Source organism: Ammospiza caudacuta, chromosome 3, assembly GCF_027887145.1.
Source record: "Ammospiza caudacuta isolate bAmmCau1 chromosome 3, bAmmCau1.pri, whole genome shotgun sequence".
Lineage (NCBI taxonomy): Eukaryota > Metazoa > Chordata > Aves > Passeriformes > Passerellidae > Ammospiza > Ammospiza caudacuta.
Window position 1 is genome coordinate 37,283,250 of NC_080595.1, and position 23,225 is coordinate 37,306,474.

The window sequence follows — 23,225 nt, forward strand, 5'->3', positions numbered from 1 at the left end:
CTTTTTCCCTCAAGATGCCAACAACAATTGATAACATCAGAAGCCAAAAGGAACTTCCTTTATACATTACATATTTCAGTTTCTATTGTATTTCCCAGCAATTTGCACACAACTATCAATTGCTAGCTAATTAGGAACACTTCTCAGCATTACCACACTCAGTTGCTGCAACTGCTGCCCAGGTGCTTACTCAGCTCAGTGCTGAACCAGTGTACCTTCTCCTACCCAGCCTCATGAACTCCACAACAAGCTGCTCCCCTGAACTCAACGTGGCTTAAATCAAAGTCCCAACTGATCAGATTTAAACCCCTCCTCCCAGCTCAACCTGACTCTCTCCCTGCCATCCAAAACAACAGCAGCTCCTGTCTCCACAGTTAAAACCCAAGCATCCTTCCAAAAGTTAACAATCACACCAAAGGCCCAGCAGGGCTCTCACCAACCTTTCTCTGTAAGCTCTCGGGCTTCTGCTAGAAAACAGTTCAGGACTGTGCTCAGGTTGCTCAGCAGCAGCTGGCAGTGCTGGAGGGACTGTAATGTCTGCGGGTCAATGAAGTTGCAGGAGCCGTCAAACAGCGGAACACCTTGTCAAGGAGAAACATTGAATCATCACTCAGCACAGCAACTGCACACTTCCAAACTACAACAACCACAAGAGACTTAAAGAACCACTTAAAGAACCAGCAGCATGCACTGGCAGAGTACTGAAGAAGATCCTTTACAAAGAATGACTCCAGGTTTTAAAAACCACCACGCCGCTACTCACATATTTGGTCCAGTTCATCTTTTGTACAGATCACTTTGTTCCACGTCCACTCAAGAACAAACCGTAAATTTACAGCAGAACTTGGCTGCTCTTTAAAAACAGAAAACAAAAAGGACATGAAGCCATGATTTCTAACCAAAACACAAACATAAAAACAGTGGAAGCAGCATTACCTTCAGAAGTCCAGTGTTTAATGCATCCTGTCAGAAGTTCTAAAGAGCCTGTCTGCACAGCAGCTGACAGCACTGCCTCTAACTGCTCCTCCTGCACAGAACAGACAAAAGCAAATCACAACCTCACAGACTTTCCCTCTCAGTCTCACCTTGATAAACACTGCAGTTTCTGTCAGTGACCCCTGTAGTAGCTCTGAATCAGACGCTACCTGAGCCACTGACAGAAGTGTTTGCTGCTGACTGGTTACCCACTCAGACATCAGCTGCAAATGCAGCTAGTTCCATATTCTTGACACTTTCCTCATTCTACCCACAGGCTGGACTGCTGCTTGGTTTGAGGAACACAGGAACGTTTTCCTCTGACATTTCAACTTCATGCAGGCTAGTTTCAATCTCTATTTCTTTGCCTCAGGGTTTCAGTCTTCATTCACTGAGTCCCAGTTAACTATTTCCAGTAACATCCCCTGCTAAGACCCATAATGCACTGTGGGCACACCCCTTTGCCATCAGGAACACATGAAGGGGACAGAGCAAACACCACTGTGTTTGCAGGGAGACAGTGAAGCTGAGGCCAAGCAGCTCCTGAGACTAGCAAGACAGGAAGCAGCTCTGACAGCCAAAACATTAGGTTTCAATTTGTTAAAGCACCATAAAAAATGGGAAACATTTCAGTTCTAATGGTCTGGAATGTCAGGCTGTTCAATTACTGTATTCTAATGCCATGGCAGTCCTTGAGAAGGATAATGCACAGGCATGCACACACATGGAAATAATGTAGCAGCTTATTCAAGCTCAGACATTTATTTCAGGTGAAATGATCCTGCAACAAATTTTTCTTTCTTTCTTTCCTCTATTTTTTAAAAACAAATTTTAAAAGTTTGTATTCTAAGAAAATCATGACATTTAAGAGCAATTTCTACATATTAGAAGACATACAGGATATTTCCCCCTTTTTCTGAAATCTGGTTTCAGACAAGGAAACATGCCAAATACTACTCAGGGCACCAAACAAAATTCCATGTTATTTGACCCTAATTCTGAATTTTTTCTTTCTAGTATTCAAAAGCAATCCCTATTTAATGCAGTGTCTGAACAATATAGTCACAATTCAGCAAAGGTCATCATAAAACTTCTTGCTTTCCCAAATTACCTCCCAACCAGGGTTGACATCAGAACATCTAATCAGAATGTAAAAGCCTACACCAGGCTTGCAAAATAAGCATTCTATGGGCTGGGTCTGCTTGCCAAATTTGTTTTAGCTGCCACACTATGCAGAAGTGCTATTTTTCCTGACACATTTCCACAGTCTGCTGAAGAATCCCACAGACAGGAAGATGAAGGCAGGAGGAAGACTGCTCTCCCCTTCCTAGTGCTTGCTCTCCACTCCATGATGACCATTGAACCCTTCAGCTTTGACCCTGCCTGGAGAAAGATGGGCTGTTCATCACAAAGGCTCCTTCTTTCATGAAACCTTCAGATGAGAAACAAAGTTTGCTGCACAGAAAATGGAAAACGCACGAGAGAGGGGTGTGAAGCCACTGTGGTGACAGACAGAATGCAGCAGTGTTGAGAGATACAGCTGAGGCAGGTGCTGCAGCAAGAGGGCAGTCTAAGAGGAGGAAATCAAGCTACCACAGCTCAAGGCAAAGGCTACAGAGGTAAAGATCAGTTTGAGAGGGTGCAGGGAAGGGAAATTCCCAGATGAAGGGATAATGAGAGGAAGTGGTGATGCAGTTGTCAGGTAGAGAGCACCATTATAACTGGTTAGCACTTCCTTGGAAGGAAATAACGTCTAGTGCAGCAAGCTGGTGTTTGTAATAGCGCACATCTGAGGGGGAAGCACCATTGGGGCAACCCTACTGCCCTGCACCCAAGGCTCTGAGACCCTGGGGGTATGAAGAGGATGAAGGCTGTTCCCAGGGAGAGCTGCCTTCTGATGCACGTGCCCAGCACTGATTGAATGCTTCCCCATGCAGACCGAGGCATGGAATTTACATACACTGAAGACAAACCTCTCAGGGCTGCTCACAAGTCAGAAAAACATTATTACTTCTGCTAACTGTATGTCAAAACCTGCTTCTCAGAGCAGTGTGCAATCAAAAATCATGGTCTAGTAGCCTCTACAGCCTTCAGACAAGATGCATATATTTCTCTCTGGATTTTCCAGCATACACCCACCTGACTCAGACTGGACGGCTGGACATCAACCAGTCTTGGAGACAGCAAGCCAGCTACAAGACACCGAGAGTAGCTGTCACGGATGGCTTCACTTATTAAAGGACCAGATTTCTTCAAAAACTTCAGGGTCTGAAACATCAATCAAAACACACAGGTTAAGACAGCATTTAATCACTAAGAAGACTTGGACTGTCAGAAAGCTGCACTAGTAGCAGCAGGCTTTAGGTTACCAATTTTGGTAAGTATTGCTATGTAGACACTAACAGTTTGAGTTTCTTTAAAAATCCTTGTAATGCTGAAGGCAAGAAAGTATTTTCCAGCCTGTCTGTCAATACACAGGCCTTGCTTTTCCCTGAGCATTGACACAAATTACATTTTGTAGAAGTTAAAACTAATACAACTTCAAATCATTCTTTGAAAGACTCTATGCTCATTGGTGAAGGAGATGATTTCTATGGGTATATTTAGTGAGCTGGAACTTAATTTGAAAGAGTTTGTCAAAAGCTGTGCAGTGGCTCAGAAATCAGAATTTGGCCAAGGCTGACAGAAAAAACATGCATTTCTTCCTCAACAGTTAAATCACTTTTACCTCTCTCCATGCTCAAGTTCATCAGGGATCAAGACCCCAACTCCACACCATACAAAGAAGTAAACATTTCCCCAGCTTCCACCACACCCATCCTTTCCAGCCATTCAATCCCTGCTCATGCCTCCCTACAACAGTGCCATCTGCATGAAACTGGCACAATATGACTGCAGCTAAGCATGTGGATGGGCAGTGTGAGCATCAAGTGGTCTCTGACACTCAAAGCACTGCAAGAGAAAAGTTACCAAAGGTTCATCTCTTGACACTTTCAATACAGTAAAAAAGTCACCTCCTTCTGGAAGCCGGTGCAAGTCATGTGAACAACTCCCGAGCTGAGCAAGCAGGTCACATCTGCAGAAACAAGGAACATTTGACAGACCCTGGCACCTTCTCACCAGTTTATGCTTTATAAATACTGCTGTCTGCAAAGACAAACCTCCAGCACCACTTTCCTTCCTCACATCACTTACACACATCCCATAAAAAGGAGTTACTCTCTGTCTCTAGAGACTTGAGAGCTATCTAGTGCTGTGCTTTGGGCCTCAGCTCAAAGACTTTTCATTTTGGGACCATCACCCCTTCCCAGGCCATGTTACAGAAGCTCCAAAATCCAAAACTCAGCTGCCTGTCAGATATGTTTCACAAGACTAAGTGCCTTGTCAGGACACAGTAACCAGGTTGGAGAAGGTTTGTGGGGCTTTTATTGGTTTGGTTTTCATGTGACAAACAATGAACAAGAAAGAGAACCACTCAAGTGGCATTTCACCTCCACCAAAGCTTGCCACTATTCAAAAGAGAAGCAGTGAAATACCTACCAAAATTATAGGTGCTTGGATTAAAGAACTGTTCAGGTGGTGGATAAGAAGGAGGAACTCCCCGACTCAGACTACGCTCGTGTACCAGAATATCCAAAATGAGGTTTGGAGAAGTCATGCTTATTACAGGATCCAGTGACCACAGGGCAAAATAGGGGCAATCATGAAGGAATTCTTCTGGCCTTAAAGAAAACAAGTGTGTAAGTTCAATAGCAATTTTCAAATTAACCTTTTGTAGGGATATTGAAGCCTCTTAATTAAGACCTACCTCAGCGAGTCTGGCATTTGGGCATGATACCAGCGATTGATGTCAAACACTCCCAAATAAGTAGATGGTTTTCCCTGACCATAGGTATTCACTTGCCAACTGAAGATTGATACACTGGTGTCAGGAGAGATTACTGTCAACGACAAGACATTGTTTCTTACTGTAGAAAATATGAGATATTTGGTGGTTTTAAAGTATCACTTTCTATTTTGGCTTAATTCTATTATTGCACTCAAGAAACACAAGACTTTATTAAGAATGATAAAAACAATATACAGAGTAGCAAATGTCAATGTGATAGGTTTTAATCATACTGCCTCTCTTTCAAATTGTATCTGTTCCAAAACAAACCAAATACACAATTATTAGCTCATCAAGTTGTTCATCCAGATCATCAAAAAAAGATATCAAATAGAACTGGCTCCAATACTGAGCCCTAGGCAACACAAGTAGTGACCAGGTGCTAAATGGATGCAACCAGAGGCTTGAGCAGTATGAAAAATATTCAGGTAACATTCCTAAGCAAGAGACAGAAGGGTCTTACTATTCCATGCAGACAACTGGCAGAACAAACTGACTGACCACACTTATACAGATGACCCCATACACTGCTCCAGCATCCCAGCAAACATAAAATAAAGCCTACTTTTTCCCTTAAAATATGAAGTTCAGAGGGATAAAAAAGTCCCACATAACTTCAGCAAACAATTTTACTTTTTAAATAAGCCCAGCAAGATCAGCTAGATGAATACTTAAGATTTTAAGACTGTGGGTACAGAACAGCATTCATTGCTGAGATTTCCAAACCATGCAGTTCAGAATAACCAAGCAGGGACATCAGAACAAACCTTCATTAACGTTATCCTCTCTGTCAGCATGGTTGCGAAATTTCTCTATGGTCTGACAGCTGAGTAATTTAGTATTGCTGGTCTGCCCTCTCAAGGGAAAGATTCCACCAGTGAGGTCTAAACTGTACCTTTCATCACAGTATTCCAAACCCTGTGTGGGGAGAAAAAAAAAAAAAAAAAAAAAGAAAGCTAATTTTCATGAGATCCACTAAGAAAGAATGTATATATCTAATATAACATGCATATTGTACTGTTTATTTCTAATAAACTTATTTATTTCTAATGAACTTATTTCTGATAGCAAATAAGAAAAATCTGACATTCAAAAGAATTAAGTGTCAAATTTTAACAGATATTGGCTGAAAAGGCTTTGCACATTTTCAAATATTAGCATTTCCTTAGCAAAACTTTGCTCTGAAGCATGCACAGTTCACAATATTTTATTAAGGAATTTTGGAAGTAACAGATGTATGCAAGGCAGATAAGAAAAACCAAAACCATCTCTTTGAAAAACTAACATGAAGCCTAAGCAAAGAACCTCATCTTCACTGTAGGATAACTAATCACTAAAACCAATTTTAACAGAGATGATGTCCTGAACAAGAAATTCACCATTCCAAAAGACAGTTCCAGAAGATAAAGCACTAAAATTCCATAAACCTATCCTGCATTAATTTTAATGTCTAGAAATTTCTGCTTTCATTCATATATGAAGAGCCATTCCACCTTTCAGTGCAGAGGGGAAGGAGAAAGTAATACCAAATAGTTCCCGCCAAAGACAACTTCTAACCAAAGCAGCTTGTTTTAGGTTCTCCACACTGGGGTAAGCAAATCTAAGTTAAGGAACTCCAGTGCATAGAAGATATTGAGAAATGACATTCCAGATCAGTTAAACAGGACAGTGTTCAAAGGAATTTCACTGGTCAGACACTGACACGAACACAGAGACTGTACTCAAGCCTTGTGCAGAACAAAGGTAAGGATATGCTCCAGGACCATGAACTGATCTGCAAGATACAGCAGCTGCTGAGATGATCTAAAAGAGCTCTTTGCAAGTCTAATTTAAGAGTATCTTTCCATTTTCTTACTTGAGCAGATTTAAACCAGCCTTGAAGGCAACAGAGACTCAAGTCTGACACGTTTATAAAAATACAGTGCCACATGTTCCAAAAGGTCCATTTGTGACTTCTACCATGATATGAAGTCAAAAATGCATGGTTTCATAGCCTCAGGTCTGATTCCTGGGATGTACAGCAGTGATGTAAGCAGACAAATGTTTTAAGCTCCTATGACACATACTCAGTGAACAAGGAGCAGCAGTAAATTAATTGCTCCTTGTTTACTGAAGCTTGGCCTGGCAAATGGGAACTACTCTTGAATTTTATGTCACTGAAGACCAACGAGAAGAGAGCCATCATGTCATACTGACCAATCTGTGACCACAATAAGAATTCCAACACTTAAGTGTCCACTGGTGAGCACAGATCCTATCGTGATGCATCCCTTGGGAATGGATTAAGAATTGTTTTGTGGGGATTTTTTGGAAGTAGATGCTATCAGGTCTCAGCATGAAAGTACACTATTAAGTGGTTTATCTGTAAGCCAGCTGAAGAACCTGTTTTTCCTCCTCAGAGGGTGCAGATGTTCAGCTCTCTTCAACAGCCTTCTAAGATTGGTTCCTGTTATAATCTTTCTACACATGCCTGTGAATGTACTACTGGTTGTACAGTCTGCAGAGGGATCCAACTCTTACCTTAACTACATCACAGGTTTTTCAGGTCACAAACACAGTAACATTTTTTATCATTTTGTGTGCTTTTTTTTTAAGAGTGTCAAGTGGAATTTCTAGTAAATCCATTTTTAAAGACTGATGAAACATTTCAAATCTCTGAGGTATAAACTGACATTTGTCACATCTTGTTTAGAAAAGACAACCAAGACAAATAACTGCCAAATAATTAAAGGTCTCACATTTTAACATTAAATTGTTCAGATGGAAAAAAGTAGCAGCCATGAGGGAAATAGAGACAATTGCTTTTTCCCCAGTGTAGCACAGAGTAAAAGGTATTGCCCTTGTCACTGCTAAGACTTAGCTAAAAATTTTCTTTTAAGAGGATAAAACAAAACTGAAATTCAAAAGCAAAGCTTGAGAAGATTGAAGAAACTTTCTCCTATTAACCTGCCAAAGTGCTTAGAGCACTACAAGATGCAGGAGTGAACTGCAACAAAAACCCTTAAAAAAAACCCAAAACCAAACACAGAAAACCTCCCAGTAAACAAGGTGTTCTGTTCCTCTAGAGCACTGTATATTTTTGTCACTTAAAAACTGCACATGAAGATATGACATGCATATTCAGACGTATTGAACCACTTGAAGGTACTTCTACTTCATCACCACGACAGATGATGTATTTTAAAGAAACACCACCTCCTCCCAACACCCAACCTTATCTGTTCAAAAGCAACACTTCCAAATCAGGAAGGCCCTCTCCTACAGACAAAAGGAAAAAAGCATAAAATTCAAACTCATTCAAAAAATTCAAAACTCAAAGTCCCTATTTAAAAAAAATATCTTTGAACCACAATCCAAGGATTACCTCAATTTCATTTTGTACTACTGAGAACATACAAGGACAAGTGTCAAATAGGAGGAACGACTTGCTGTGAATTAAGATTACTTTCCCATCAAAAAGATCTTGGCAGAATTTCGTGCATATAGAAATGCTGAATAGAATTAAACATTATAAAACATTATAGAGATGCCTCTTGCCTCTGTTAGATTATCTGAGACCTAATGATATCCCTTCTATATTTTATCTATTCTATACCACAGCATATCTGCAACTAGTTCTAAAAATTTACAGAGATTTTCCTGACCAAATCATACCATTGTACAACTTTTGCTGGCTTAAAGAGTAGGTTTCAGAGACAACCCATTCAAAACTCAAAACAAGAGTCATCTTTACAGCTACTGAGTTTCAGAATCAAGGCTGAAGAGACATTGTAGGTATTTCTGTATGCGTATTTGAAGTCAGGCTGACAGAGTGTAAAAGAAAAACAAGATTATAAAATAGAGATCAGAAATGTATAAAGACAAATATATGACCATATTGAAAGAAAGGGAGATAGACAGAAGCTAACTCAAATCTACAGTTTGGTAACACAAAGCTATTCAAAGCCTTGTCTTCTCTTCCTACATGCCATTCATGTGATGTTTAAATTAAGAGTAATTTCATTTGTAACAGCCATTTCCTCTTCAGGAATCAGATGTGTAAGGGCTCCTTGCAGATGAATCTAGGTGGAACTCATGACACTGAAGTATAAAATTGTATGGCTTCAGCATGGACAGACTGTGTCTGACCAATGTGGCCATCTTCTACCATGGAGTGACTGAAACACTTGACGAGGGAAAACTGACCAGTGTCATCTACCCAGACTTCTACAAGGTCTCTCTACAATCCCTCATGACATCACCATCCCTACATTGAAGACATGCAGATCTGAAGGATGGACTACTCAGTGGATAAGGAACTGGTTGGAAGGACCAAGCCAGGGAGTTGTGGCAAACAGTCTATCTCCAGGCATGGACTGATGTTGAGTGTATCCCTCAGAAACCTGTGTGGGGATCAGTGCTCTTCAATATCTTCATCAATGACACAAACAGTGAGATCAAGTGCACCTTAATCAAGTTTGTAGATGACATAAGGCTGAAAGGTGCAGCTGACAAAACAGAAGGCCAGGAGGTCATCCAGAAGGATCTGGAGAAGCCTGAGAGATGGGCCAATGGGAATCTCAGGACATGAAGGTCAGCAAGTCCAGGTGCAAGGTGCTGCACCTGGAATGGGGCAATCCCAGACATGACTACAGACTGGGAAAAGTGACTGAGAACAGCCCTGCCAAGAAGGATTCTGGTGGGGGTTCTGGTGGACAGAGAGCAATATGCACTCATAGTCCAGAAGTCCAACCTCATCCTGGGAGACCTCAGGGCAGCCTTTCAGCACATAAATGGAGTTTATAAAAAAGAGGGAGGCTTTGACATTTGAAAAGGGCAGATAGTGATAGGACAAAGGAGAAGGGGTTTTCAAGCAAAACAGGAGAGATTTAGATTAGATGTTAGGAAGAATTTTTTTACTGTGAGAGTGGTGAGGTTCTGGAGGTCAGGCTGCCCAGAGATGCTATAGATGTCCCATCCCTGGAAGTGTTCAAGGCCAGAGTGGATGGGGCCCTGAGAGAACTTATCTAGTGGGTGGCATCCATAGTCATGGCAGGTGATTGGAATACATGATATTTAAGGTCTTCCAACCAAAACCATTCCACGATTCTATGACTTGTTCTGAAAAGTATGGACAAAAGAATGCCTAAAAAGACTCACCAAAGGACTTTTCTTAAGTCTCACTGATCTTTCATGGTAAATATTAATCTGGTCAACTTAACTGATCCTTACTTAGACAAATTACTATTTTCATCTTCTCACATACTGGCCTGTCTTACCTCATACATGACTTGTCCGGATGCCAGGCGTTTCCTGTCACCAAATGCTAACTGCAACAGATGTAAACTCACAACATCACCTTCACTGAAAAAGGCATAAATGAGAAAACTTGGTTACAAAGCTGCTTTACAATTCTCATTATCATTTTATTAGATCTAGGCTGAAACTGACTTAAGAGCATGCCCTTGCTGAAAAGAAAAACACTGCCTCCCAAAACATGATAATTGATCACATTTAGCCATTAAAACAGAAAGGAGGAAATTTTGACATGAACAGCTTCAGGGGCAAATGGTAACTATGCCTTTCTTTGGAAAGCTTTAATATGCAACATGAACGAAAAAATTGCTGAATTGCTAGAAACAGCTCACAACAATAAAGCATTCTCCATGAAAACTGCTTTTAAGTTGAACTTAAGAACACTGTCAGTCTGTGAACAGCTGTGCTGATTAAGTAGCTTGCTTATGATGTTTACTGCTCTGCATCTGCAGCCTAAACCACTTTAAATGGTACTGAATATCATGGTGGGAATAACACACAAATCTTTAAGCAGTCATCAAGAAACAAGGGAAATAATTTGAGACTGCAAGCACAAAACCATAGCCACTGTTTCCTTTGCCTTCTTCCACAAGGTAGTAAAGAGTCAAGCCCCTTTTTGCAAATGTAATATCCTGGAAAAATTGCACTGTAAGCCTAACACTTTTCATCTCCTGTACTGTTAAAGAAACAAAATGAGTACACAGATAACAACCGAATGTGAACAAATATTAAAAAAGCAGTGACTTATGGTAGGATTATATTCACCTTTGTTGTGTAGACTGAACAGCCCACAAGTAGCAACAATTGCGGGGATCATTCTCAGGCTCTTGAAAAGTAACTGCATAGACAGGAATCCTTCCTCCTTCAAGCTGGGAGTGGTGCCTACAGGTTTAAAAGAAAAATATAGAAAAAAGGAGAGCCTGCTAGCTCTGGCTGTTTGTAGAAGGGTAGAAGCATCTTCTGGGAAAAAAGAGCAGTTTGCATACTTATCCTCAAAGTATAGATGGTCACAATTCCATTTAAAACAACTGATGACTGACAAGCCACTACTTCTTAAGTATTTGCCTTCCCAACTTCTGAACTTCAATTGCATCTTCACAATCTTTTTTTTTGCATGTAATTATGTGCCCACTGTCTATTTATGCATCCATAATGCATCCACAACACATACATAGTTTCTGGTGAGGCACTGTAGATTTCTTTAAGTAACGCCTATCTGAATGTCGTCATGTATTTCAAGTGGCAGATTTCAAATCACCTCTAAATTTCACTATTGCTTAAAATGTATATATCCCTTATTCTGATCTCCAAATCTTTCAAACAAACTTTCATTCACATATTCCTGGTCCGGGAATGAGTCGACCACCAATTTCCATCAAGGCTGAAATGTAGGAAACAATGTGCTTTCAGGCACAGATCAACTGTTGAATCATCATGTCTAACTAGATCCATCATGGACACTTTAAAGAATGTGATCACCAAAATCACATTATTCATACAGTGAAGCCTTTCAATGGATGCCCTAATTGCAGTAACTGGTTGTGAATCTTTCCAAATCTCTCAGGGAAACACACATATTGCTTGAGTCCACAAAATATGACTGGACAGAACAGACTTATAAAAATCAGCTCTATCACATCCCTACTGGATGACTTCCTGAAGCAAAAAATTGAGACCTCTGCACCTCCAAATGCAACCAAGTGGAAGCGACTACTTACTCCCTCTTCAAAGTTTTCATATTCCATAGGGACAAGTAGCCATCAGAAAATCCCACAACGAGCTGGTTGCTTCTGCTTATGTAGCACAGGGTTGACACTGCTGTTCCTGAAGGACTTCGCAACTGAAAACAGAGATGCCTCCCTTCCCTGGTCACAGCTTCTCTTCTTTGTGGAACTTCAGCAGGAATTCTAGTGACAACTTCTAGATCTGAACACATAAAAGCAGGAAAGAAATTAATGCATTATGCCACTTCAGTTGCATTTTAAACTGATGTGATTATACAACGTGTATAATCTAGTTCTGCAAATGGAACGCCCATTTGTGCAGCATCTTTTTTGGCTATTCCTGTTTCTGCACCAATTCAGAGAACAGAAGGACTCTCCAATGGGACAGGTATTCTCTCTCCTATTTCAAAACTGGGTACAAGTGTAACCATTGTAGACAAATTCCTTTATTGGACCTCATGAGGAAGCTACTTGAAGGGATACGAACACCTGAAGCCACGCTTACAACACCCAAAACAGTGTCTGAAATCTAAAAACACAAACTGCAGGATTCATTTACCCAAATGAAGGACTTTTGATAAGCCAGATTTATTTTAAAACACAAGCCTAAAGCCTGCCCCAAGCCATTGATGGAAACAGGACAACACTCCCAAGGAATCTGGTACCTCTGACACAACTTCCTATCACACAGCTGCACTGACTCAAATGGAAAAATTCCTACCTCCCACTGGCAAGAATCACAGGGAAAAAGGGATGTGGGCAGCAAGGGCCCTTCTGAACATCAGCAGGAGCATTAAGCCACTCCATTTCTGGATCAGTTCAGAACCACACCATGTCAAACTGCTGTCTGCAGTCAGCAGTGGGCAGTGTCAGAAAGGCCAGCAGCCAGTCAGCACGCTGGCATCTTCACTGGGATACAAGCTGGGTTTTGAAAGGAAACACATTTTCTTACTTCTAAATTCAAGTTTAAAAACTGCAGCTTACCTGATGCTTCTACTTCATTCTGACTGCCAGATAAATCATCCAAACAAAGGTCAACCAGAAGGACGTGGCCAACATCTGTGGCCACTGCTGCCACGCCAAAGAGCCACCGCAGACTCTGGTGCAGGTGCCGCGTGCTCACGCTGGCTCCGCCGTCATTGCTGATGGGCTCGATGGCAGTCACCTGCAGGGAACGGCACGCTAATGTCAGAGCCTGTGACAGCCCCAGGAGGAACCCTCAGAAGGGAAGCCAGCACCAGCACATCAGAAACAGGACAGGAAATACAGGTTCATAAGACTTAAAACCAAATCATTGCTCCCTACTGTATCAAGCAGAAAGGAAATTAATAGAAAGAAAGCTCTCTCCACTTCAATGGCATATTCCGTCTTTACAGCTTACCAGTTTCCATTTCCTACTTAGAAATAATTGCATCTAAGAAGAGACATGAAATCAATTACATGCTAGAAGGTTTACCATGTGTAAAGGACTTAAATAATAAAGGCAAAGCTAGATCTAGTTCTCCCACTACTCAAAGTCAATCAATCAGCACTGTGATACAGTCCAGGCCTTGTTTACCCTGCATTTTGTAAGCTAAATCAGAGCTGCAATGATACAAGGTAGTGGCTGTGGGGTATACCAGATACACCATTTCCATGGGGATGATACATTCCTAGAAAGGGTTGGAAGGAGATGCTGAATAACTAAAATCTACTCTGGCTCTCACTTTGACTGATAATATCCAACAAAAATTCTAAATGCACACCAGCACTCTTACAGATGGCAAGGCAAACTGTAAAAGGCAACCTAAACCAACAGCAAGAGACCAAACAAGAACTTGCTCAGCCTGAGGCAGGAGCTCTCTCTGCTCCCTGACAGGCCAAGCACTGCCCACAACCTCAGCACAAGGTGAACAGACCCTGCAGCACCCACAGCACACCCAGGACAACACTGACTGCTCCAGCAGAGACACAGGCACACCAGGGCTCCGGCACTCAAGGAGCAGGACAACACAAGAACAGGGGCTATCTTCTGGCCTCTTACAAATGCAGCACCATGAAAGCAGACAGCTTTACATCAGCAACACGGGTTTGTCTGAAACAAAGACGTGAGTGTCACAAGGTAGTCCATCTTGTTATATAGCTTATTTACCCCAGAAATGGGAAAAATATCCAAACTTATAGGGTCCCTGAGGTTTTCTTCTATCCTGTATCAAGCACTTGCTTATGAACTGCATTTGCCTGGCCACCTACTATACAATCCACCTTTCACTTTGAACACAAGAACTCCAACCTTAGAAGTATCTTTAGTTATTTAGTAAACTTGGTTTTCTTTCAGATTTCTCATGATTCAAATTAAATTTTTAATCCTCTCTGCTGCTCCAAGGACTAATGAAAGTATTTTGATTACTCAGATTCGTGTGTTCTAAGCATTGGTGACCAAAGAGGAAACACAGAACAAATCTTGCTGTGCAATTAGCCAAAGTTGAAGTGTTGCTTGTGAGTTCCTTTCAAGTTATTTTCCTCATTGTACAACTGGCTCCAAATGAATCTTTACTAGTTTTGCATAGGCTTCCAAAAATGTTCCCTGATTACTTCAATTTTCCATGTAGAAGCTCCTGAAATGACATATTTTTCCACTATGATATGCACTGCTTTTTCTTATTCTCCTAGTGCTTTGCCAAGTCATTCTGGGAAAGAACAAAGAAAACTTTTCTCAGCTCACTGAATCTGAATGCTGCCCTTCTGCCTCATACGAACCAGGAAAATTTGGGAAAATACCATGCAACAGTTCTGAAACATGCAACTGTTAGAAACCAGTTTGATGTACTTCATGTTTTTAATTCAGAATCCAATTCAAATCACACTCATCAACATTTTCAGTCTCCTGTTGCATCTCATACACACATCAAGAGGGCATAGAGACACACTCACAGACACATGCAAAGACATTATGCCAAAATTCTTTCTAAGCTCCTGAGCCTGGGTTTTTAAACTGATTTATTTATTCTCTGAACGACTCAACATCCATTCTTACACTAAAAAGCATTCACACAGTCACAATAAACATCCTGCATTAATACACTAACAACTTGACACCTTGGAGCAGTTGCTCTAAATTAAACTGTACAACTTAGCTGTAAACAGAACTTATACCTGTTGAGAAAATAGTCCCAAAAACACAGTGCTCATTAAAGGTTTAAAAGATTAAAGACAGAACTGCAGAAAGTAATGTTAAGAACCACCTTTAAAAATAATCAATTTTACCTTTAAAAATAATCAATCTGAAAATCAGAGAAACATTCATACAAATCAATCCCCCCCAAACAATACATTACATAATATACAAATATGAGTTTCTGAAAGAATTCAAAACATATGGACAGCAGCCAAGTGCACATTTTATCTTCTTGTTTTTGCTTACCCTTACTCCCACTCACAGCCTGAAAGTTAAGACTCCAATTAGCAATACCTGTGTCCTGACTATGAACTAACACAATACCAAAGACATAGGAAGAAAAACATAAGCAACAGACCAAACATACTTGTAATTCTGAGCTTTCAGGGCTTAAGAGCAAAACCTTCAGAGCAGCTTTGGCTTTATTTCAAAATTCCTACCCCTCATCACCCAACAACCAACTCTTTCTTGCAGGGCTTCATCTTGGCTCCTGAATCAGTTTTTGTGGTATAGAACAACTCTCTAACATAACTGATTGTTGGAATTAGCTTCTATTTCAAAACACTTCCAAAGCTATGGATTCAATGTGCAACATAGTTCTTACCTCTTAACCTTTGATTTTTCCCAGCTTACTTAGATAAAGAAGTAAAACCTAACACACTAACATCACTTACCAAAACATAATTTACTTAAGTTCATGCTAGCACACAGCCTGCTTTTCCATCTACAACTTGAGCAGATAGCAAAACAACACACTGGAACACTGACATTACTTGTATCTTTAGAACTTAACACAAATGCTCACTATGACTAAAAAGACTTTGATCTGTACTCTAGTAAGTCAAACCAAATAATGTTAGGGAAAACTGAGTAGTAAATAAGTATTTATTAGCTGCAGATTCTAAGATGATAAAAACACAGTGAATCTTGATGTTCTGATAACTTAATCTGATTCTCATTTCCATTACATTAATGAGGCCCAGGGACACAGCATCATTTGAATTTGAGTTACAGAAGGCAGAAAAAATTATTGACATTACACCACTGCATCCCATCTACACAAACACAATATTCAACAAGCAGAGACTAAAGGACTGCAGACTGAAAGTAAATCTGCCAACTATCTGACAGATAACTCACTAAAATCTTTTTTCCAATCCTAAGTTAACAGAAAAATCTGTTCTGTTCCCACATCACCTGCTTCCTAGTCTGAGATTGATGGGAATGTATCAAAGTCATTAACGGCACAATGCTGGGAGTCGGACATACTTTAAGGACAGTATTCGGGACAGAAATTAGCCATTTAGAAAAGGAATATTACAGACAATTTGAGTATTCCTTTTTGCTCTGAAAAAAAATAAAGGTTTTCAATGCCTTTTTTTTTAAGTGGAGAATTTCATGATTATATGCTCTACAATGGTTTTTTTTACTATCAGTAAGGTCACAGGATAATGCAACTGCCAAGTCCAAGATTTTACATCAAGGCTCTCTTGACTGGATAATCTGAACTGACAATATGTTAAAGCAATATAAAAAGGATAAGTCATACAAAGAGATGCACAAGAGCTTTTCCTGAAACAGGATTATGCAGCACCAAACAACACAAAACCTTCATTCCCCCAAAAAGATACATACCCTTCCTGGAAGAACAACTGCTTTAACCACTCTTGAGATCCCAAGGTCGTAGAGACAGAGAACACTTCCCTCTGCTTCCTCCAAGCCAACCAGGAGCCCAGTCCTCTTCTGCCAGGAGAACTCCTTCACCACGCGCACGGCAGGAGGCTGCTCGCTGACCCCGCTGAAGCGATAGGCAGAGAGCCGCTCCCCTGTCACCGAGTTCACCACCTCCAGCTGGGGGCCACACGCCAGCCACGCCAGGCCACTTCTGCCTGCAGGGCAACAGCAGCAGCGCTCACCAAGTGCCAGCAGCACAACTGCAGCAACAGCCAGGGCACTGCCCTTCCCTCAAATGCAACAGAGGGAAAGGCCAACCTACCCACACCTGGACAATCATTTTAAATCACCCACTGCAATCCTCGACCAACACTTCTTGAAATTAATAACCCCATGCTTTTGCATTTCTACTTGTCAGTCCTGCACTCAAGAACATTCACTCCTTGGGAGAAAGATTACAATAGCCTGAGCTCCAGTCTATACACCATAATTGGCCTGGTTTTGCTAAAAAACACCCAAATATGTACAGGAATACAAGTCTCAAAGCATACTTCAAATGCAGCCCATCTAAACCAATCCAGTTCCAGTTAAGAATTTTGCTTGACACAAGACTACTCTGGGCAGGGATTTGGACAGGAAATTATCTTAAAATGGGCACTGCATGTGTAATTCCAACTTTTACATGAGCTGATCCCAGAAAGAATTTAACAAGTGGTGTTTCACCAAAGAGTTTAACTCTTGCTCCTCTACTGAGGGACTTCAAGCTCAAAGGAAGGATGAGCTCCACTACTGCAACTACAGTCAGGTAGATATGATTCTACCTGGTCTTAACAGAAGCCCAGACATCCAGACAGGCATCCAGCTCTACCTTCAGATCACCTAGAAAGTCAACTGCCTAATCTGCTTAGCTGTTCTCAGCAACTCTCACTGGGTCCTCAGTCTGCATCCTATTAAATACCTTGGAAACACATGAGCTGGTAAAAAGAAATTTGTCCCAAAACAACACTATTTCTTCCTTGAAAACTGCCTTCCATTTCATTCAGAACTGAGGAGGGCATGGTCAGCTCTGTTATTTAAATAGCACAGGACTGGAGCAGGCTGTTGCACTTTCAATGCTTCTAATTGTTAAAATATCCTGTTAGCACTGTCAGAACACCTGATCCATTTTACTTAACAGAACCAACCTGATGCCATGACCCTGTGCTTCAGGCAGTAACAACTTCACACCAAATCCAAATTTAAAGGAAAATACAAAAATGCTCACCTCCAGAAAACTTCCCACACAGCACAGAGTCTAGGGTGATCTCATCCTCCCCAAGTGCCTCAACAGTCACCTCTGGAAACTGCAGCAGACTGCTCGTTACCTGAGCCGTTAGGTCTCGCATTCTTCACTGGAGATAAAGAAAAAAAAGGCAAAGAGACTCACGTCAGCCATAAATATCTTTGAGACTGACCCAAGCTTCATCAGTATGCAGTGACAAATCTCACAGACATCGTCTGTAGCTCTTTTTTGCTCAAAAGAAATGGCACTTGGGACAGTTTATCATCTCACAGCAGAGCAAAAGGAGAATCTTGAGCATTTCCAATGCATACGAGATCACCAACAAAAAGTGACAGAGAGGGATAAACAAGATAACAGGGAAGAGAACAACACACCGAGTTCAGGCTTACTCATACAGGTTAGCAAGATGTGATCTCAGAAAAATCATATTTCAAAAAGCTTCTCGGTAAGAGGTACAACTCTCTGCCCTTTCCCTTGATTTAATACAGTATTATTTTTGTCAGCTGTCTTCTAGTAGATGTCACAGACCAGCCATATCTTGTTTACTTTTTGCATGCTTATTTTTGGCATTCAGGAATACAAAGTTCTTGACCAAATTCATCCTCAAATTTTTCTAGAAAACATACTGCTAAAACTTTCAAGTAATACTGACTTTCACAGTTGATCAATTAGAAGTACTTTTCCATACATTTAAGAGGTAAATATAACACAACACTTCAAAATACTGTTCTTTTTCTCTGCTGAAATCTTTATATTTCTTATTCTAGTCCCTTCCTTCCTATTGCCTTTCCTTATCACATCTCTGCAGTATTAGAGAAAAAATTTCTAGACTTCAGACAGTTTCATGCTCCTACATGTGCTCCACAAGAGTTCACATTTCAGTATGTCAAGACAGATTTTTTTTTTTCCTGGAGAAACTGAAGAGCTGAACTAATTTACAGGATTAAACAGGTGGCTAAATATGAGATAATCCATATGCATGGAAATACAAATTACTTTAAGTATCTATGTTTTGCAAGTCATCTGGCTTATAGAAAAGGCCTCTGGTAGACAAGGCAAATTCAACTGTCAGGTTCAAACAGTACTGCTCTCTTCATGACATCTCAAGGTATTATACACAGGCCACCAGTGCTGGGTTGCACTACTGTACCTGCTGCCAGCAGGACAACAAGCACATGAAGCACAGGAAGGGTAAATCAGGGTCCCGCACTAAGCACAAGTCAACATTTTGACAAAAATGCTGCTGATGGCAAAGCCACTACTGCAGCCAGCCAGCCTGACCACTCTGCCAGCATTCACTACTAGCACAGATCAGGTTCCAAGTGGGACAACTCACTTGCAGTAGTTTTGCTGAGTTTCTCTTTTGGTACTTGCCATCAGTTTCAAGTGACAACTTCTGCACTGTATCCAGGGGCGCCAGAGTAAAATGCCTCACAATCTGACCAGCATTCTTGCTTAGTTTAATTGCAATTTAGTGGATATATTTTAGGAGTAACCCATAATACCAAATACTAATTCAGACACATCTGGTTGAGGTATAGCATCTTTGAAATGTTTCAGTGTGTGCTTGTGCTCCTGACACTGGGCACCACCGTAATGTTGCTGGCTCCATCTGCTTTACACCCCCCCTTCAGGTGTTTATGTGCATTGATGAGAAGCCCAGAGCCTTCTCTTCTCCAGGCTGAACAGTCTCAGTCTCCCAGCCTTTCCCCAGAGAAGAGCTGCTCCAATCTCCTCCAACCATCTTTGTGGTCCCTCACTGCACTCTCTCCAGCACCTTCATCTCTCATCTTGAGAGGCTGCTGAGCCTAGACCTGACCCAGCATTCCAGCTGAGGCCTCACCAGTGCAGTACTAGAGGAAGGATCACCTCCCTTCACCTGCTGGCAAAGGTTCTTCCTCATGAGCCCAGGATACCATCAGCCTTCTCAGCTGCAGGGCACAGGGATGGCTCATGGCCAGCTGGGTGTCCCAGGGACATTTCTGCCAAGCTGCTTTCCAGCTGGGCAGGCCCCCACACACACTGGTGCCTTGGGTGGTTCTTCCCCAGTGCAGGACTTGGCACTTTCCCTTGTTAAACTACACCAGGTTCCTGTCAGCCCATTTCTCCAACCTGACAAAGCACTGACTCTGACAACATATACTAAGGAATTTTAGAAAAGAGCACAAAATTCCAGAATTATTGTAGCGAATAATTTTTTTTCTTTTGTTTTGTAAATAAGAATGGAGATGTCTGTGTAGTAAGTATATGATTATTAATACCATACACCACAATAATAGCAAGATAATTTTAAGAAAAGAGTGAGCAAATATCTTGCAGTAGGGCAGGTAAGGGCATGCAAGGAAACTGCTCAGCTGCGTGCTCTCCTTGAGTCACCCTGAGCCATCCTGCCGGAGACACTGCCTACCTGCTGTGCCAAGAGCACAGAACCTTGTAGGGCTCAACTGGAAATCAAATTCTAACATCCTCTACTGGGGAAATTTGAGTTTAAAAAACTAACTCCTCACCATCCCAAAAAGAATTCTTCCCTGATGGAACGCTCGTATGTTAACACAGCGTACTCCTGCCCACAACACTAAAAAAAAAAATCCATCCAGTAAGCACCATCAAATAAGTAGAGCTCCAAGAGCTAAACCATTTTTGTAGAAAATGAAAATACCAGAGCATCAGGCATGCTCAGTTTTGCTCCAGTAAGGCAATGACCATTTTAAACACCTCTTTTTGGTTTTAGAAATCAGGCACGAAACAAGGTTGAGAAACTTCATAACAAATTATGAACCACATATACTGACCTCTCTATAAGGATGCTTTGCTTGCATCATGTTGCTAAGTAAAACCAAGAACTGCTAGGAAATCAAATCAGAGGGGAAATACTCAGATCTACATTAAAGGCACAAAGCCTCTCAACCTTAAGAGATATATCCAACAGCAACTGCATTTCAGCTCTCTTTGAAACAATAACTACAATCCCATTCTTACTTGTGTTAGAAATCAGATTAGAGTAAAATGTCACATGCTTACTCCGTTTTCAGGAATAAACCAGAGTTCAACCTCCCAGCTGTATCCTACAGCAATGCAGCCTGTGTGCAAGTTGCCAAAATGACCATTTTTTTTCACCCCAGGAACTTATAACTTCCAAGCACCATGAACTATTTCCAAAGACAGAAATGTCATAAATTTCTGGATTAAAAAGCTTGGGAGGGGGGAGAGGGAAGGAGGGAAAAGAAAGAGAAATTGTGTGTTCATGCAGAATTACATACAGCCAAGTCAGAGTTCTGAGATGACAATTTTGACTGATGATATTCCACAAAAATCAGTTTAAAAGGCCAACTACATTATGGGCTCACAGAAGAAAAAGCTAAAAATATGGTCAGTCACAGCTGAAGACAAGATTTCACAGGACATGTTGACTTCACTGACATCAAAAGAGAGACCTTGCTGCCACCTCTCATCTCCGTATTTGCTCCTTTGTTCTACTACTGTATTTTGGAAGACATTTCCAGCATACCACACTGGTATGCCATCCCATTGCTGGCCCTGCCCAGCACAAATTCCAGATTCACATCAAAGAGAAAGATCTGCCAGAATCACTCACAGTCACTTCTTCTAAACACCATGCTCAAGCCACCACCTAGAGCAGGCTGCCCAAGGCTGTATCCAGATGGATTTGGAACATTTAATTCTCCAACAGGTTTTTACATCCAGCAACCTGACAAGACCAACTGCAGAAACACCTGCAACCCATGCAACAGGGTGACTCTCTCTTGCCAGCTGAAGGATTCTATTCTCTCCACCAAACCAGCGTCACACCAAGGAAGACCTGTCACCACTGCTCCTCCAAAACTGTCCAACACCTTACTAGGCAGAAGACATAAAATTCACAGAAGCTTGATCAGGCTTGAAAAAGCCAATCCCAGGCAAATCGATGCAGGAAGGAGAGCTGAGGCAGCACGTGAATGAGGAGCTGTCCTCGCCAGGACACAGAGCTGTGTGCCCAAGCGCAGGGGACAGCTGCCAGCCAAGGCTGGCACAACCAGCCACACCGACGGGCCCTGCAAAGGCACCGGCACGGCCACGCTCAGCCCGGTACCCCCGACGGGGTGCAGCCATGCCGACACAAACACGTCCCTCAGTCTCCTCCAATTTCCCGAGCCACGATGAGGAAGCAATCACTAGACCTGAAAGGCTGACACCAAGCATTCCATCGGCAGAAGCTCCAGACGTGGGCTCACAGTTTATTAAGGCAGGCACCGAGCACTTTTGTTTGAGCCAGCAGCAACTCTGCTTCGCGATGTTTTGCTTCGTGCAGAGACCACCACAAATCGCACTGGATTGTTCCAGAGCCGTGGCCTCCCCACTGCGCGCACCCCCCGTCCCGCACTCGCCGCTCTAGGCACAGAGCGCATTTCCCGCCTCCTCATGGAATACAACCCCGAAGCCCGGCGGGGGAGGGGGAGGCGGAATTAGAGAGAAGTAAAGAAAAACCCACCCAGAACAGGGCCCAAGGGGCGAGAAGAGAGGGCGTGCGCGGGTGCCCGGGCAGGAGGGAAAGCTCCTGGCGGCAGCCGCCGCATCTCCCACGCCCCCCAGGCTGGCGGAGCCTCCCATGTGCGCTGCCCAGGCCGCGCCGCCCGGGCCTCCCCCGCCGCCGGGGGCCGAGGCACGTGTGGCGGACACGGCGCCGCAGCCCGGGGGTCACTTACATAAGGGACGGGCGGCCGGGCCCGCCCGAGGCCCCCGCGGGCCCGCGCTGCGCCAGCGCCGGTGCCGGCCTATGCGGCTCGGGAGCGCCCGGTACGCGCTGGTACGGAGGGGAAGGAAGAAAGGGAGGAACGAAGGCAGACGGGCGGGTGAGGGTCGCCGTTGCCGCCACCTCCGCTGCCTCCTCCTGTGCGCGCCGCTGCCCCCAGCCCAGCCGAGCCTGCGCTCCCGGTACGTGCCGGTGCCGGTGGCATGTCCCTCCCGCAGCGGCGACAACGGCACGGCCCGGCCCGGCCCGGCCCGGCACGGCACGGCACGGCCCCGCGCGCCCGCGCACCCACCTCGCTCGCTCACCCGCCGCGCGGGGGGCGGGACGGAGGGGGGGGACGGGCCGAGTTCTCGCGAGATCCGCAGCGAACCTCCGCGGGAATTTTCAAACGCGCGGGACACGGCCCCAGGCGCTGGCGACGGCGGCCTCTGGACTACGGATCCCGGCGTGCTGTGCGGCCGCCGCTTCCGCTCCCGCCC

At 42.9% G+C, this 23,225-nt stretch overlaps 1 protein-coding gene across 2 annotated transcripts in view; it reads right to left on the bottom strand.

The window, feature by feature from the left end:
• The window catches only part of LOC131555366 (protein ELYS-like), a 40,227-nt gene extending 17,316 nt beyond the window's left edge, over positions 1-22,911 (bottom strand). Inside the window, exons 1-15 of one of the 2 annotated variants that reach the window (XM_058801325.1) lie at positions 22,700-22,911; positions 17,979-18,105; positions 16,676-16,929; positions 12,868-13,048; positions 11,878-12,085; positions 10,925-11,041; positions 10,123-10,207; positions 5,632-5,782; positions 4,784-4,916; positions 4,516-4,697; positions 3,990-4,051; positions 3,115-3,243; positions 937-1,027; positions 764-853; positions 441-581 (exon numbers count right to left, since the gene is read on the bottom strand). In XM_058801325.1, coding sequence (XP_058657308.1) covers positions 441-581; positions 764-853; positions 937-1,027; positions 3,115-3,243; positions 3,990-4,051; positions 4,516-4,697; positions 4,784-4,916; positions 5,632-5,782; positions 10,123-10,207; positions 10,925-11,041; positions 11,878-12,085; positions 12,868-13,048; positions 16,676-16,929; positions 17,979-18,099 — 1,945 coding nt within the window. In that variant the 5' untranslated portion in view covers positions 18,100-18,105; positions 22,700-22,911. The remainder of the gene's footprint in view (positions 1-440; positions 582-763; positions 854-936; positions 1,028-3,114; positions 3,244-3,989; positions 4,052-4,515; positions 4,698-4,783; positions 4,917-5,631; positions 5,783-10,122; positions 10,208-10,924; positions 11,042-11,877; positions 12,086-12,867; positions 13,049-16,675; positions 16,930-17,978; positions 18,106-22,699) is intronic. The other variant, XM_058801324.1, reaches the window with a different exon arrangement.
• Positions 22,912-23,225: the final 314 nt, after the last annotated feature.